At 47.7% G+C, this 18,084-nt stretch overlaps 1 protein-coding gene across 4 annotated transcripts in view; it reads right to left on the bottom strand.

The window, feature by feature from the left end:
* Positions 1 to 18,084, bottom strand: part of Trappc9 (trafficking protein particle complex subunit 9) — a 429,432-nt gene that overhangs the window by 124,662 nt on the left and 286,686 nt on the right. For all 4 annotated transcript variants that reach the window (XM_041672442.1, XM_041672444.1, XM_041672443.1 and 1 more), the window contains one exon: positions 16,186 to 16,296. In XM_041672442.1, coding sequence (XP_041528376.1) covers positions 16,186 to 16,296 — 111 coding nt within the window. The remainder of the gene's footprint in view (positions 1 to 16,185; positions 16,297 to 18,084) is intronic.

The raw sequence follows: 18,084 nt of genomic DNA, 5'->3' as shown, positions 1-18,084 counted from the left end.
GAGACAAGACAAACTCTGGAGTCAGTCAGAGGTGGGGGTCAACAGGAGACCTACTTCACAGAGACTACTGGGATCCAGTAGGTCTCAGGAACAAAACGAGGCAACAGAGCCAGTTCCAGAGGACAGCCTAGGACAGCATCAGGCATCAGGGACACTAAACTTAGGGGTAATGTTGAACAGAAGAGGAGAAGCAGAGGCTCCCTGCAGGCTGGTCTGGCAGAAACCAAGAGCAGAGAGAAGTGAGGCAGAGCACTCACCAGATGATGCAGGTTGTATACAGACAGCCAATAGTGTAATTTCAGCACTGGGAGGCTGAGATAGGAGACTCCCAGAGTTCTAGGCCAGCCTGAGGTACACTATGAAACCTTACCTCAAAAAAGTAAAAGTCAGAGTAATGTCAATGACAAGAATGACCCCATACATGATCCTGTCCTATGGAGCTGGTTACAGACACCCTTACCCTTGCTATGGATAGCTGAGGAGGGCTCAGCACTGAGCAGACATGAGTGAGTGAAGACTCAGACACAGGATGGCCAGCACGAGGATAAGCAGCAGTCTCCCTCCGGCGAGCTTCTCTTCACAGGTCTGGCTTCACTCCAACACCCACAATGAGAACTCTGCAATCCTCACATCCAAAGGACCCAAGCAGAGGACTAGCTGCCCAATGGGTGCCCCTGGAGCTCAGATAACACTGAATGTGCCTTGGTCGGTGGTAAAAACCAAGTTGAAATGGGCAAGCGTCAGGCTCAAATCTATCACAGACAAAGCCAGCAAACCAAACACACCAGACTATGATGGTAGGTAAAGGACCATGGGGGTGCTTTGAAAATTAAGCACGACTTGGTAACACAATACAAGTTGTATCTGTGTCAAGTCATAAAGCCTTCAGTGTAGTACACACAAAAGAAAACACCCAACACCAAAAGAAACATTTACCCATGAAACCTAGTCCCCACGGCTGCAGTTTTACATATGTCCAGTCACTTGCATAGGCACATCCATTATTCGTGTTAGCTCATTTTTATGAAGCTGGTGTCTTATTCCAAATGCCATTTTGTATATTGCCTATTCCATGTATTAAGCTGTGAGCATTTATGTTCGAAGGTGAGGCTGAGGCTGGATCTTGACATGGGTGCTCCCATGAGCCTGATTCTCGGAAACAAGGTGCAGCTCCATCAGCCTCTGCGGCAATGGCTGTCAGCCTTCCTAATGCTGTGGCCCTTTTATACAATTCCCCATGCTGTGGTGACCACCCCCCCCACCACAAAATTATTTTTGTTGTTACTTCATAACTGTAATTTTATGATGACATTTTATTTATGTTTTAATAAATAAAGTTTGCCTGAATATCAGAAGGACAAAGCTAAGCCACTACAGGTGAGTGGTGGTGCACACCTTTAATCCCAGGATTTGGGAAACAGAGGCGGGTGGGTCTCTATGAGTTCAAGGCCACCTTGGGCTACACAAGATCATTGTAGAAACAAATCCGGGTGGTAGTGGCTCATACCTTTAATCCCAGTACTAGGGAGTCACATGCCTTTAATCCCAGCACTAGAGGGAATATAAAATGAGAGGAGAGAGAGGCTGTCTGTGCTCGCCCAGCCTTGGCAGAGGTAAGACTTCTCTGGTGGCTTGGCTGCTTTGTTTTTCTGGTTTTCAGTCTGAACCCCAATATCTGTCTCTGGGTTTTTATTCATGCTACATAATTTTGCTACTGCTATAAATCATAATGAAAATACCTGATATGTGACCCCCACAAAAAGGTCATGACCCACAGGTTACAAACCACTGCTCTGTGGGAATGCGAGTGACACCTGCTGTTGGGGAGTGGGGAGATTGAGGCAGCAGTGGAACAGAAGGTCTGCTAATGGCCAGAACTCAGGACACACGGCTCAACGTTACCAATTCTTTAAAAGCACAATTTCTTGAAAGGTGTCTAACAGCCAACTATACAAATGTCCCACAATTTACTAATCATGCCCCATTGTCAGACGGTTCGGGTGTTTGTGTGTTAGAAACAATGTGGGGACAAGCATCCCCATGTCCAGGACTTGATCTGAGGTTTCAAATATTTTCATGAAAACTGAGTCCCAGGAGGGAATTGCTCTCTAGCGCCAAGCCTTCAAGGCTATGTGCTGGATGTAGCTAGGTGGCCTTGTGGTGAGTGAAGAAAGTGTGTTTATCCACACAGAAGACTGGGCATTGATGTGGAGCATTGAAAGGGAAGGGGCTGAGGTGACCGGAGGCCCTGGGGAGAATGCATTGCCTCGCCCTCAGTTAAAGGAGACATCTACACTCTCTTAGTCTTCTGGACATCCATGGGTCACATCTACCTAGAGACAAAGACATAGAAGGAAAGGAGTGAGCCCTAAAAAATGTCCCCAAAGTTGCCTTCATTTGGCTCTGTGCCCTGTCACAAAGAGCAGATAGCAGGTCCAGGAGCTATGACGTAAAGGAAGTGTTTGGGCTTAGAAGCCAGGACCAGGGCTAGAAGCCCCATTTCTGAACCTATGCCTACACCATCAATAATCCTATAAAAGCACTTGCTATCCAGACGGTACTGAGCAAATGCTATACGGCGGCTCTGAACAATACTCCCTGCTCCTCCATTAGTCCTCCAAGCATTTTCCATCTCCAGGTGTATGTGAGTGGACTAGTATCCACCAGGAATGTGTATAAGCACAAGGAACAGAGACCGACCTCCTGCTCATCGCTGAGTCCACAGCACTGGAGCGGTGGACTCAGTAAACACTGCCAAAGACTGACCAGCTACATAAGGAAACACTACAAAAGACATGCTACTTCCTTCTCTCAAAGTCCGGTGCTGCCTGTGGCACCTGAAGTGATATGTCCTCTCAGAATAAGGGGATCCCATGTGTCTAGCACAAGTATTATGGGGCAGAAAAATCACTTCTTCATGATTTAAGACAATGACATTTAAGTTGTGTGAAAGCATTGGGTTCAGAAAACCTAGTTGCTATGCACGCTACCCCAAAACATATGAATGCATCCATCACTGTAAGCACACAAGGGAGCTGGAAACCCCAGAGTTTATACCACAGGCTCAGGCTAGAGTTAGCAGCAACTCTCTGATCCGTGTGTGTGGCGGGGGGTGGGGGGGGGGGGGAGTTTGGCATCTAGAAGCTTCTATGTCCCTGTCTACAAGGCGCTAAGGGTATATATCATGGCAAGGGCCACCTGCAAAGATTAAGACCATCACCAGGAAGATGGGTGTGTGGTAGAGTGTGAGGGAAGGCATGAGGGCAGAGGCCTCACCTCCGCTCTCTGGGCATGCTGGAGTGGGTAACCCCCACACACATCTGCAGATGCGCACTCCTGTGGACCTCAGATGAAGTGCTGAGACAGACTCCAGACCAAACATGGGACCAGCAAAAACAGAAGGAACATGGCCGGCGGCTTCTGAAGTCTGGACTTGTGGGCCTTTGGTTATCAACTTCAGCCCAGGTGGCTTTAAACAATAGATAGCACATTAGCATGACAAAAACTCAAGCTTTAAATCACTGTTGTGGTACCAAGTGCCACCTCTTCTCTAAACCTCATCAGTCAGCTGCTCTGAGGTAGGGGTGTGAGGAGAGGGCAGGGTAGTTATCCACACTTGGAAGATGAGAGCACCAAGTTGAGTGAGAGCAGGAGGCCAGCACAGACACCTGAGAGGTGTTTGAGCAGGACAGAGCCCTCCCTGGTGTCTCCAGGTACTCCCTGGTGCACCTCACACCCTCTGCCTCTTAGTCATTGCTATTAAAAAAAAAAAAATGACTACCAGCTTAATAACTTAAAAGCATGTATACATATCATCTTATTGCCCCAGAGGTCTGCAAAGGAGCCAAAAAAATGGTTTGTTTTTTTTTTTCCCCTGTACACTCTTGGGTAAACATTTGCTTTCTTAGTTCTGCAGCTTCTAGAAGCCATCCATATTTTTGGGCTGAGGGTCCAATCACCATTCTTCTTCACGCCTGTCTCTCCACATCCACCCTATGTCCTCTCTTCCCCTTATGAGGGCCCTGTGGTCAGTTTGGGCACCCCTGGATAATCTAGGGTTTCCACCACAACTCAGTATCCTTCATTTGATACACCTGCAAACTCCACTCTGCCACAGAAAGAGCATAGCCACAGGCTCTGAGATGACAGTTTGTGCATCTAGGAAGCTGGTAGAGTTATTGTGCCTCCCGCACTTGTTAGCCATTTGCCCCGACATCTGGAACTAAGGAAAGAGAAAAGACGACACACACTTATGACTGGCAAGAGCATGCGGGAAGAGTGACAAGGGAGGTATCAGACATGGAAGACACAGAAGAAGGCACCATCTCTGGAGCCCAGCAACGTCCTCAATGGAAAGGCTATCTGGAGTAGAGTGGAGAACAAGGGAGAAGTTCTCAGGACAGGCAGATGTGATACACTATACATATATGGTACATGGGACCAGTTCACATCTGATTCTACCACGGCATCTTAATATCTCACAGAGAGAGAGAGAGTGACAAGAGACAGAGAGAGACAAAGAGAGGGACAGAAAAACTCAGAAATGCAAGACAAAAAGAGAGCATGCGCTTGGAGAAGACACAATATTCCTGATTGAGGAATCCCCAAGCCCTGTTTCTGTCAGCTCTTCTGCCTTTCTCAAGGCCCTCATGTTTCAGGGGCACATTTGAGAAACTTGCTAAAAATGTGCAGGACTGAATCTGCAAAAGGATGCATGGACGGTTTCTTAAGAAATGAAATCAAGCCAGAATAGGCACAACCTGGTGCACTCAGTAAACTTGAGGAGAAGCAATTTTTGATCTAGGCTACATTTTTAATTTCCTTAAAAATACTAAACATTTCTATCAAGGGCCTCTGACCCCAGTTATTAATGCACGCTCTTGAGAAGATCAGTCAATGCAGGCAGGAAAGGAATTGCTGTGCAAAGATGAACCAAACTGTAGTTCATTTATCCCATGGAAAATGCTGACACAGACTCCGCAGGGCAGGGGACGTGCCAAGCTGTCCCTGGCTCCCTGGCTGTGTCAACTCTACATCATCCAGGCAGCTGTAACCCTCTGTTATCCTGGCCTGCGCTAATCCTCTAGCCCGGGGTCTACTTCTAGCTACCAGGAAAAAAAACACGGCTCCTTCAGAGGGAGACCTGAGATCCTGCATGTTCAGACATGATTGTTCAATAGGGAGAATAGTCACAACCTATGTACATTCTAGAATGTGCATTAATGGCCGGGTTCTCCTCTCAGAGGCATTAGCTCCCCACACTCAGAGCCCTTGAAAACTTGTCTTTGTCCAGGCAGATCCCAAGGACCTAGAAGTTTCATGGCTTCCAGCCACCCCACTGGCACCCTCTGCACAGACTCCACCTGCATACCTCTCTCAGGTAGGGGTAGAAGGAATCAGGGCACAGAGCTGCAGAACTGTAGCTGACAAGAGGCCCTGAGATGCCATGGAGCAGAAAGAGCTGGACCAAGAACAAAGAAAGGTTTGTAAGGCAAAGGCTTCACCCCTGGTCCTCAGGAGCCCACAGCTCACACAGTTTACTAACCTCTCCCCCATCAGACTGTCCATTAGCATTCATCAGCCTTGAACCCTGCTTCCCTGCTCCAGAGGCCTCCCAAACACTGAGCGCAAACACAAACAACACAATTACCTTTTAGTCACAGAGAGCAAGCTGTGCACTGCATGGGGAACAGGCTTGCAAGGGATGGCTAATGGGAGATAAAATAATATCCTTTAGTATAATCGCTGTTGCACAGCGAAGAAGCAAAGCAGGCTGATGCCTGGGAGCCTGCGCAGCATGCAATGCCATGTGCTTTGGAAGGGGGAGAGCCCTGGGACCTGTCAGCTTTGAAGGAATGCCCCCATTCTACAATGAATGCTTCCACACAGTCAAGAAGAGACTTGACATTCTGGCCAAGAGAGTCAAATGCCTCCTCCCAGCCGCTGCTCAGAGGTGAGGACTCAGGGACATAAAGAAGGAACCTGACTTGATCACCTCTCCTAGAGCAGTGGTTCTCAGCCTTCCTAACGCTGTGACCCTTTAATACAGTCCGCCATGTTGTGGTGACGCCTCAACTGTAAAATTATTCTGTTGCTACTTCATAACTGCAATTTTGCTACTGTTATTGAATTGTAATGTAAATACCTGATATGCAGGATAACTGATTGAGCTATCCAAAGGTTAAGAACCATCATCCTGGACATAGGCATTGCCATGTCTCATAACCATAGAAAAGAAAGACTAGTACCACATGGTCTACATTAAATGTCAACTGGCCAGGTTTCTGGGGCATCATAGTGGGAAGCATGGGGTGCCTCTAGTGCCTTAACACCTCAGTCTGACAGAAAGAGGGATGTCACCTAGATACCCGAGCCCCCTTTACCTTCCCAATGAGGCCTGTCCTCTGTCCCCGTTAGACACATTTGTTTCTGCAACAGTGAAGGATGTGGTGGGGGGAGGGGACCCAGCCAGTAATGAATGGCTCTTGAAGAACAGCCTATTGCACATGGCTGTTTAACTTTAACTTTCTCAGCCTGTCTTTCTGGGTGGCAGGGAGAGCAGGCCTAGCATAGGTTGGGTGTCTAAAATGTCAGTCCATTTCTGGTTCTGTGATATACCTTCTTGAGAGCAGACTGAGCTGTTTTTCTGCACTAGCTATGGCCGGAGGAGTCTATATGCTCCAGAAAGAACACCCTCCTCCAACACTACAGCACCACACTGCATCATGCAGCATCGCTTCTTCATTCTTCTCCTTCGCTATGGAACAGTAACTAGAAACAGTGGAGGGAAAGAGGTAAACGATGTGCACGTTGGCTTTGCCTTTTATACACACACAGCGGTGCCTGTGTATGCTCTGTTTAAATGTGATACCCCAAGACATCCACTGCCTTTGCCACAGGGCTGCCTGCTCATCTTCTCAAGATGAGTCTGCTGCTCCCTAACAATCCCTAAATGCAGGCATGTCCAGGGTAGGGTGTACACACAAACGCTGGTCTTCCTTGGAACTCAAGTAGCCCTGAAATCCAGCAGGTCAAGGCCAGGAGGACTCAGCAGACATTTACTAAATATTAACACGGACATCCAGTCACCTATGCTTCGAGCAGAAATGACCAAACCTCATCGGCTAGGGTTCCCTTTCTCCAGAATTGCCAACACAGGGGAATGCTCTAAGACAGACCCAAGACAGGAAGTAACCACTGCTCATGGATGAGCTCCCAAACTCTATACAGGCCCTGTGTCAGATACACAACCCCTACCCCATCAGCCCCGCAAGATGTGTGCTGCCGCATCCCCACACTTCACAGGTAGCACAGGTATTCAGGAGGTCGGAGCACAGTGCGCACAGGGGGCAGAGGACCGGCAGTCAGTGCTCGGGAGCTCTGGGCTCATCGCTCTTTCTGTGAGTCTTGAATAGAGATTATATCAGCAGCACTGCTGCACGGGGGCAAACCATGAGCCAGGAAGAGGGACACCTCAGTGTGTATGTGCACATGTGGTGTGTAGAAGTACACCTGCCTACCCCCTGAACACCTGTGCACAGCAAATGCCCAATACAGCTACTGGAAGAGTGGAGACATTTCATTTGTGTTAGTTTCCAAAAGTCTCCAAGAAGTTGCATTAACTCAGAAGACCTATTAGCCACTGGAACTCGCCCAAGACAGAAGCAGTAAAGCCAGCCACGTGCGAGGCGAGCTTATTTTGGCTTTGAGCTTGATGTTCTCAGTGCCTGCCAGCACTGGGGCAGGCCTGCCCCACAAATTTCCGTACTGGCCACTTGCTGACTCCTTGGTACTCAGTACTTGGTACTAGGCCCAGGTTGGCCTGAGGCCTGCTCTACTGCTCAGCCACTCGGTTCAGGAAGGCAGAGAGGTGTCTAGTAAGTGACCTCTCACTTAGCATGTGGAGCCCTTTCCTGGTGACCGCAGTTCCCAGGCTCATTGGTGGGTATGACTGACTCAGATCCATTGTATTCTCAATACCTATATACCCAGTGCCTAGCACAGGGCCTGGGTCCTGGAGGGACCCTGATTCACAAGGGAGCAAATTCAACAGGACTCTCTGTAGGAGTGAATCAGTAGATGTAAACACAGACCTGCGTGCCAATGGGACCCGCACTTCATCTCACTGAGCCTCAGTTTCCTCAGGAGTCAATAGGGGTGTTGTAAAAAGGATCATGGAAGTCGCAGGACTAACAAGCTATAAATGTGGATGTACCAAGAACCAAGGAGTCAGCAAGTGGCCAGTACAGAAAGTTGTGGAGCAGGTCTGCTCCCATGCTGGCAGGCACTGAGCACCAAGTTCTGGAAGCCAAAATAATCTCGCTTTGCACATGGCTGGCTTCACTGCTTCTGTCTTGGGCGGGTTCCAGTGGCTAATAGGTCTTCTGAGTTAATGTAACTTCTTGGAGACTTTCGGAACTAACACAAAGTAAATGACTCCATTATGTCAGCCTCATTTCGCTCTGGTTCTGTCACCAACAGTTCCAATAGGCAAGCACTTTGCTCTGTGACACCGCCTTGTTAGCCAACTTCCCAGGCAGTTTGCAACTGTGAAGTATTTCTTTCATTATGTGAAAAATGTTGTGTAAGCCACCAGCCAAGGACACACGCAGCGATTTTTCGGGGCCATAAACAGTCTGCTGACAAACCCCAGGATGTCTCCCAGGAGACCAATTCCCCAGAGAACCAGGCAGAGGCTGGCTTCTGCCGGTGGACACAGGCAAGCTCACGACTAGTACTAGCAAGTATAGCTTCAGACCATTCCAACTGGAAGATTCCATCAGCATCCGTCCTCCCTTTCTTCCCTCTCCAGTAGACTGTAGGATTTGAGATCTGTTCCTGGTCTGAAGGGCATTGGTCATGATGAGAAAAAAAGATGCCCAGGTCTACATGCCACTGCCATCCATGTAGCTCGAAACTGGGATAAGCCCACAACTCCACACCAGGAGCTGTGCTGCATAGCACACTGCGTTCTAATGGCTTTGCCCAAACTTGACAGGAGCCCATGACACCTGTGAGCATGCAGATCCCACACTCAGAGGGTGTCCCTGGTCTGCAGGATACACAGGCTGCCTGATGCAAACCAAATAACACATCCGTGTGAACAAAAGTGTCCTTTCCTCCAAGCCCCACATGCCCAGACGCGGAAGCAGAGCAAGATGATAGAGGGGTGCTACTGGCCGTGTAACTTACTCAGGACACAACCTGTGTGAGCACACACCATAGATTGGGCTATGCCTCAGCCCAGTGCAACTGAAGCTCCTAATATCATACGGAAGAAAGCTGTGTGAGGCAAAAACAGAAACAGACACATCCAGGATGCTGACACCTTCCAGCAGTCATATAGGACCTATGAAAAGATCACTGATGGAGCTGGGAGCGGCTATTCCCTTAGGGAGGAACAAAGAAAAAAGGAATGCCCAAGGAATAAGGGCCACAGCTGCCAAAGCTCCCAGCCATGGGATTGGCCTCCTCTATGGAAAACTCAAAAGAGACAAATAGGAAACATGCAGGTTAAAAATGGATTTGAGAGATATCCATTTCTTGAATTTTGATTTAAAGAAATGTCATAAAACACCACATTGAGACAACTAAAAATCTCAAGTGACAATGTATTCAATGATAATGAGGAAATATTCATTTGAAAACATGACACTGTACCCACTCAGGCTATGATTAAATACAAAAATGTTCACAGATCAAACGGGATGTAGGGAAGTGAATGGAACAGAAATGACAAAAAGCACTGAGCTCGCAGAAACAGGTGAGCAGCACACAGTGGTTAAAGACAGGATGAACCATTGTGTACATACCTTGTGCATACATCTGAAGCCTCCATGAGGAAGATGGTTTTGATCTTCCTTGTGAGACAGAGCCTCCTATATCTCAGACTGGCCTCAGATTCAATATGGAGCTAAAAATAGCCATGAACTTCTAATCTACCTACCTCTACCTTCTGAGTGTTGGGATTCCAAGTGACTACTACTCATGGTTCATGGTATATCAGGGATCCAACCCAGAGCAAAAAAAGAAAACAATTGCCCCTGTCACCGAAGTCAGCAAATAGCTGTGTCTCCCAAGGCATTGGCCTCCTAATTCCATGGCTTGTGGGGGCTGAACTCTGACATCTCCATCTCTGAGCTTAGGGGTCCCCACTGTCTCCAGAGGGATCTGGGTTCCCATCAGCAAAACCATAAGCAGCTAGCTGTCAGGACAACAGCATGGGGTAACAGAGGGGATGCTGGGCCCTTTGAAAGACTCACGATAGAAAACAGCCTCTCGTTATGCATCAGCACAAAGAAGCTGGTACATACTGCCCCCTCTTATTTCTAGAAACTTCATCTCTGGAAAAATCTCCCATTCTCCTTTCAAATTGAAAAACTAAGAATGTAGAAAATAAAAACACCTCTCCTGTAACTCAGAAATATTGCAGAAGGGAATGCAGAGCCAAGGGGTCAAGAAAAAGGTCAAATATTCTAGATAATACTCAACGAGAGCTTGTAGGAGGATGGGCACCACATGATTAAGTATTGCTTTGATGCTCATGGGTTGTTTTTTTTTTTTTTTTTGGAGCATTTTAAGGACCAAGAGTAAAGGAATAAGAAATAGAGTAAATGGTGGGGGCAGATATAGGAGATCTGGGCAGTTCTAGACTGAGGTAAACAGCACTCTGACACCCCAGTGTAATCCCAGGAGGCAGAACTGCCCAGAGGTTACAGTGTCAGTATCTGCATGAAGAAGATCCAGGTACCCAAGCTGTAACAACCTGTGGGGCTCTGCAGAGCCTATAATCTATGTGGGAACACTAGCAAGACTGAGGACAGAGGGAGGGGTAGGCAAAGGCCTGTATCCTGAAGCATGTAATGAGGTAATATCTATTATCATACATTATAAAGATATTTATGCATTAAAGAAGGTTCTTGTGAAATTTAATTTTAATGGTCTAATAATTAAACAAAAAAATCCACAATAATTATCATATCTCAATTTTATAGCATATTTGCTGATGGCAATGTTATATTTTTTTAAGAAAGATGATGTTAATTCTTCATTGGGAGCCCCTTCTCTTGTCTTTGGGTATCTTTTGAAGCTGAGTGGGGAGGGGTGCCCAGTGCTACGGGTGGCAGCCTGAGCTACTGTGTGCATTTCATGCCACAAGTCAGTAGATGAGGCTAGATCCAGTCAATGTCCTGACACTCTAGACAAGATCTGACCCCTACCCATGGGAAAATGTCCATCTGATAAACTGCTACACAGACTAAAGAACCTCAGCTTGTGAGGGTAGAGACTGCGAGCAACAAGATGGGGTATTTGGCCAAGTAAAAAATTTTTTGGAGTTTGAACATGAAATTGAAAAGTAAATGTGGAGTGGAAGCTAGGATGATGCCACAGTAGGAATAAACGCAGAAATTAACACAGTCCTGGAGACTGCAATAGCAATGCAGTGACCACAGCATGGAGTCTGGGAACAAGAACTGCGACCCAGCAGCATAAATCACCTTGGGCAAAAGTCAAATTACATGGCAGCCCTTCATTGCAGAATGAAGGCATCAGGCAGTCACTGAGACTCACGGGCTCAGAGATGAGTCACCGATGTCCAAAGAGGAGACTAGGAAGGTAGGATAATACGCTGTCCAACCACTTGACACAATGACCTCCTTCCAAGATCAGGTTAAGAAGACCTCTCTAAGCAGCAGAGTCGAGAGAGGCATTTCTGAGTTTCCAACGCTCACACCCTCAGTTTAAGAACAAGTATTTCACATTTTTCTCTGCATCGGAATGTGTGGCACACGCACTTCCACATCATGTTGGCTCTCCAGCCTGGGCTGTCCCCCTCGATCCCTGCTCTCTGGTCCTCACTAACATCTGCTCATCTGACATATTCTCATATGAACTGAATGTGCACACCCTCCCAAACTCATAGATTGATCTCTTCACCTTGCCCCCAAAGTGACGAAATTAGCAAGTGGAGACTTTGGGAGGTGAGGAGGTCTTGAGAGGAGAGAGAGATCTCCTAAGTAAGACTGATGGACTGTTTCTAAAGGGGTGAAGAAAGACCCTCTCATCTCCATCACTGCGTGAAGCACAGGGAGAAGCTGTCTACAGACGAGAATATGGCCCTCATCAGATATTGGATAAGTTGGTGCTTCGATGCCCAGCTTCCAGCATCCAGAACCAAGAGGCTCAAGCTAAATCTGCTGTGGTGCCATGAGAGTACCCCACTGGGTACTAAGATGGAAAATGGGCATTAAGAGCAGGCAGCTACTTAACGAAGACATACAATGGTGGAGGCAGCTTCGGGACTGAGGGCTGGCCTACACTAGTAGGGTTCTAGGTGTGCCACCCAAAAAAGACTAACATGGCCCCCAATGAACTCCCAAGGGCAGCTACTGTAGGGACAGGGGAGACAAGGGGAGAGCAAGGGTGAAAGTCCCAGTCTTCTCAGACACAGACGCATCATGCAACACTGTTCTGAAGAAGCCTCAAGCGAGCAGACACAGGGTAGACAGGTAAGACCCACTGGGTGTGAGCTGGTGAAGAACATGGCCCTGCCATGGAGGTACAGCTTGTGAATAGCAAGATAGGGCACCGGTTGAGGAAAACATTTACTGGGATTTGAACATAAAATGTCTCCCATAGGCTCATGTGTGTGAACGTTCAGTCCCTCTCTGTTGTAGAAGGTTATGGAACTGTCAGGTGCTAATGCCTCACTGGAGCAAGTGAGTCATTGTGGGAGGGCCTTGAGGTTTTGGAGCTAGCCTCATTTCTTGTCTGCTTCCTGACCATGAAGCATATACAATCAGCTGTCTCAAGCTCCTGCTGCCCCCGCTTTCCATATCATGATGAACTGTACACCTTCAAACTGTGAGCCAAAAAAAAAAAAGGGCCTTAGTCCCTTAAATAGATTCTCATCTGGTATTTGGTTCCAGTAACAAGAGAGTAAGGAATGAAACATCTAAGCAAGGTACAGCTGAGCTTCTGTTAGTCTCTTATGATAAAATGGGAGAAGAGAAAAATGATTTAAAGACACAGCTCTTCCTTGGAGCACATGAAGGGACCCTGGCTGGCTAGACACGCCACCATCTTCCATTTGTTCTCCCCAGCTCAGTGTGGGTCATAACTTATTGTCTTGCCATTCATGGAATGGTATAGGGCTCACCACGCAGTCTTTTCTCAAAGTGTCAATACTTGTTTTTTGTGAATGAATAAAACAAGGTACGAGTTAACACTCAGAGATGAGAACTTAGGCAAAAAAGCTGCATGAAGAAGAAGCCCAAAGCATAAAACCAAACTGCAATTATCTATGACTCGAGTCGTTAATATCACATAGCCCGCGTTGCCAAGAATGATTTACACCTTCGCCACAGGAAACGCTTAGCGATTTATAATTTCTTAAAACTGTTTTATACTGGTGTCACAAAAAGACCAGATTTATCTTCTCTCAGATCATGGGCTACATGAAAACATGCAGACAGGACAGATGGCAGACGTTTCACCACACAATTGAGGGGGAAGGCAGTAGGCAGCACCCACACTTTCAGAAATATTCAGCCTTCTTCCTCCCTGGAAGCTGGAGAAAGGGCATTTGCTTAGCCTCTGGCATAGGCAGGAAGAGTGCAGAGGCCCCAGCACACCCAGGTGGCAAGTCCCATCCGAGGGAGGACAAGGTGATCCTAGGAGCATTTCAGGCTCCTCTCACAGGAAGGTCAGCAATGGCCCCAAGCCTTGACTCTCCAGCCTCCAAACTGGAACCCAAACTGCCCTGCGAGGGGGCTTCGGGGCCTAACATACATTCATACATGCCATTAACAATCACATTAAATATGAATTGCCAGAAGCCATTGCACAGTGAGGAATTAGCATAGAAATGAAGATGGTGGCATATTTACACAATGAAATATTAATAGCAGTCAAAATGAAAGGAGTGGGCTCATATTTAGCTGCAAAGCACAATGCTTATTTAAGTTTCAAAGGGACATACATGACAGGCAAATACTTATAGGATTTAAAAATAAATTCTCAAAATGATTCTTGGTTTTGGGGATACACGTATACACAGTAAGAGCAGAGAAATGCAGACATGAATGGTACTACCACTTTCAAAGAGTCACCCTGAGGAGGAAGAGAAGGATGGGGTGTTGCTTAATTGTTCTTTCCGTAGCTTACTTATTCCAACATTTCCTTTTGAGATTTTTTTTTTCAAATACAAAGCTTGAAGTGAGCTTTCACTTTGGTTCATCACTATCCACCCCGCTGGCCTCAGAGCATCCATTAACTCCAGCGATTTGCTGTGCACGCAGACTGCTGCTGGGGTCACGCCCCAAGCCCTGGCTCCTTTGCATGTTTACTTTTAACCAGGGCTCATCACTGGTTTCCATGCATTCTTCTGATGCACAGTTAACACACTCTAATCTCAGGTGACTCTACGCTGCGTTTTAAAGGATGTAGATGTTTGTGTAACCCATACCCCCACTGAGATACCCTATCAGATTAGCACACAGAAAATTATCTTCCTCCCTTCTGGGTCAAGCCCGGTCCTGACCTCGCCAGGGGAAACCCACGTTGAGACTCTCCTAACTGGAGACTGCTTTTGCTCGCTCTAGAGCTTCATAGGAATGGCGCCATCACACAACAGGCTCTATCACACAACAGGCTCTATCACACAACAGGCTCTATCACACAACAGGCTCTGTCACACAACAGGCTCTATCACACAACAGGCTCTATCACACAACAGGCTCTGTCACACAACAGGCTCTATCACACAACAGGCTCTATCACACAACAGGCTCTATCACACAACAGGCTCCACGAATGAGGCTGCTTTCATGCCCCATCAAACTCTGGAGCGTTCTGTGGCTTTGTCGCAGGGTGCGCCTCCCCTTGTAGAAAACACAACCAACTTTACCCACCGAACCATCTTTCTGGCCCCTTAACTTATTTGGCTAGCTATCGCTTTGCATATGTACGCATGTCCGCATGCGTGTGGGTGCACACACGTGGGGGCGGTGGCTCAAGGTTAATGTCTGGTGCTTTCTTCAATCAGTCTGCATCTTACACATTGAGACCAAGCCTCCTGCCGAACCCGAAGTCCATATTATCAGCTGATGAACTAGGTAGCTTAGCAGGAGTGTAGAGGGGTCAGGCTCTACTTCCTGCATATTGGAATTACAGGCGAGCTGTTAAATGCACCCAGGTTTTACATAAGTTCTGGACATCTGAGCCCCAATCCTCACACATGCTGTGGTGGTTTGAAAGAAAATGGCTCCCATAGGGAGCAGCACTGTTAGGAGGCGTGGCTTTGTTGGAGTGGTTAAGGCCGTGTTGGAGGAAGTGTGTCACTGTGGGGGCGGACTTTGAGGCCTCCTATGCTTAAGCTACATCCAACGTGGCACACAGTTGCTTCTGCTCCCTATGGGGTCAAGACATAGAACTCTCAGTTCTTTCTCCAGCACCATGTCTGCCTGCATGCTGCCTCAAAGACAATGGACCAAACCTCTGAAACTGCAAGCCAGGCCCAATTAAATGTTTTCCTTTATAAGAGTTTACATGGTCATGGTGTCTCTGCACAGCAATAGAAACCCTAACTAAGAGAGAAGGCTGAGCCATCACCTCTGCCCCACACCCTGAATATTTTTTTTTTAATAACTAATGTTGGAACAGCAGGGCCAAGGACAAGTGTATGTTTGGCATTAAAAGGAAGTGTGACTTTGTCCCCAGTGGCTAGGGTTCCAGGCACTTTGTCTCTTCCCCAGCACTCCCTCCGAGTCTTTTCCAACCCCCTGTTCTGATGAATGTGCAGCAGCTTCTCCCTGTGATGTTCGCATTTGCATTTCCCTGCTGACTAATAAGACAATGTCAGCCATTGGGGACGGGGCGAGGGGAATTTGCTCTTTAAAATAAGACAGAGCCAGGAATATGTGAACAGATCTAGAGCAAACATGGGGGGATGTTTAGATCTAAAACACGGCCTGCTGATTTATTGTTGTTGAACCTGGGGCCTCATACATCTTTCTACTGAAAAATAAAAATACCATTCCATCTCCCCATGGAACTAGAAGGCATCGCCTCTTGATGTAGGGGGAGGCCTAGAAGAGAGTAAGGCAGGGGCTCTACATCGTCCCAGCATTACCAAGCTCTCTCCACCTGGGTCCTGGCCTTACTCTGCCTCTGCAGGACACTTACCGCTGGCACTCACTGGCATGCAAGACGAGCTCAGAGTTGTTCCTGGCACAGACTGTCAGCTCATGCTCTGTGGAATTGAAGACGTCCAGGAGCAGGTGGCACTGCCGGGTGCTGTGTGGAGAGACAGAGGGAAGTTCAGAACCCTCCAATAGCAAAGAGAAGCAGCTGAGCCCTTTCTAGTGGAACTTCCCACTATCTGAAGACGTGCAGAGATGTGGTTTATAATAATGCCATGGCCTCTGGGCATGTGCTTAGAACTTTGTCAAACCCTTTACAAACCAAATGACCTTAGAAAGTAGCTCAATTCTCCAAGTCTTAGCCAGTGGCGAGCAATTGGCCCCTAAGACCATCTATACATATGGCATACAGTGTACTAAATAAAGCTGTGTCCAAATGAGGAAGTCTTGAGACTGAGCAAAGGGCTGGGTGTTGGAATGTGAAGAACTGGGCCCCATGTATTTGTGCTGACTTCTCTGTAAGCTTCATTCTCTGGGACTCCAAATTATTCTTCTTTAGAGCTGGGGCACTTGAAGCCTCCCCTCCCTTTGCTTCCTGCAGGGTAGGAAGTAGAGTTCTCAACTTCCAAAGGCTCCTTGTAGCAAGGGACACTACCAATAGCAGCATCCCAACCCACAGGCTTCTCAGACCCCAGGTGACAGAGCCTGGAGGAGGAGGAGAAGAAGGAAGAGGAGGAGGCTTCTTGCCTGTGGCCTCCCTGGCTTCCCTTCCTTCCTCTTTGGAATGAGAGGGAGACTTTGAAGCTCAGTTACCATTCAGAGATGAGAACCAAACCGTAGGCTGTGAATGGCAGAGCTGGGGCCGGAAGGAGCTGGAAAACCAGGCACCTCCTATAGCAGCGATGCGCCACCCCCACTGCCTCCTCCCTGTGGACTTATTAGCTACACAGCTGCAATACTTAAGAAGTACCAACAACCCATGCTCCACTGGTGTTGATCACTACAGTTCTGTTTCCATTACAGTTGAATGCTTGCCTAGAACTAGCACAGCTTCCCAAAAACCAGGTGCCACAGTAAGCACATGACAGGAAATTGATGCTTGCTGGCTGATCTAAAAGAGATGGCCATGGCCACTGTAAGAGCAGAGTCACAGGGCAGCTGTGATGGCCTTGAGGAAAGAGGATGAATCATTTGTCTTGGAAGGGAGAGAGATACAGAGACAAAGAGGTGCTCTCAGGGTCATCTCTGGCTCCGTGTGGAATCAAAACCTTCTAAGAGACATCTGACTTCTCTGGTGTGTCCCCAAGCAGGAGGCAGGGCTATGCTGGCTATCTGGAAAGCCAAGCCAAAGGAATAGAGAGGGATGTAGGAGTTTGCCTCAGTGCCCTGACACTTCTGGGAGAACAGTACAGGGGAGAAGAGGGTAGGGAGAGGACTTAGAAAGAGGGTAGGGGAGAGGACCACTGGGGTGATGGCTGAGACTCCAGAATGAGCTCAAGATGGTTTACCTTCACAGTTGGTAGGTGCCATTGATCCCGCCTGTCCTCTGCTCCCTGGGGACAGAGGGAATGTGTCTAGGGTACACACACACACAGAAGCAGACACTGTCCAGAGGCCAGGGGGTATCACAAAGCAATCCTTCCAAGCACATTGGGCTTCTCCAGGGAGGGATGCGGAGGCAGTGTCACTATCTCTGGTACACACGGCACCAAAGTAGCATCAGAGGCTTTCAAAAGATATCCTCCTGTTGGCTGATGGGAGCTGTTGGAAGCAAGGGTGTCTTCCCCAGGGGCGATGGCATTTGGAGCATGCTCAGTTCTGACAACTGCCTAGAAGCAGCCTCTTTCCTTAGCTCCTAGGCAAAGGAGACTCCAGGAATGAAGATCAGACCTGCCTTTCTCATAACTTCATTAAATCTTTAATCACAGTAAAATCTTTCATC

Source organism: Microtus oregoni, unplaced genomic scaffold (genome assembly GCF_018167655.1).
Source record: "Microtus oregoni isolate MIOR12 unplaced genomic scaffold, Mior012 000022F_ref0000154, whole genome shotgun sequence".
Lineage (NCBI taxonomy): Eukaryota > Metazoa > Chordata > Mammalia > Rodentia > Cricetidae > Microtus > Microtus oregoni.
This window is presented reverse-complemented; position numbering and strand designations above follow the sequence as displayed.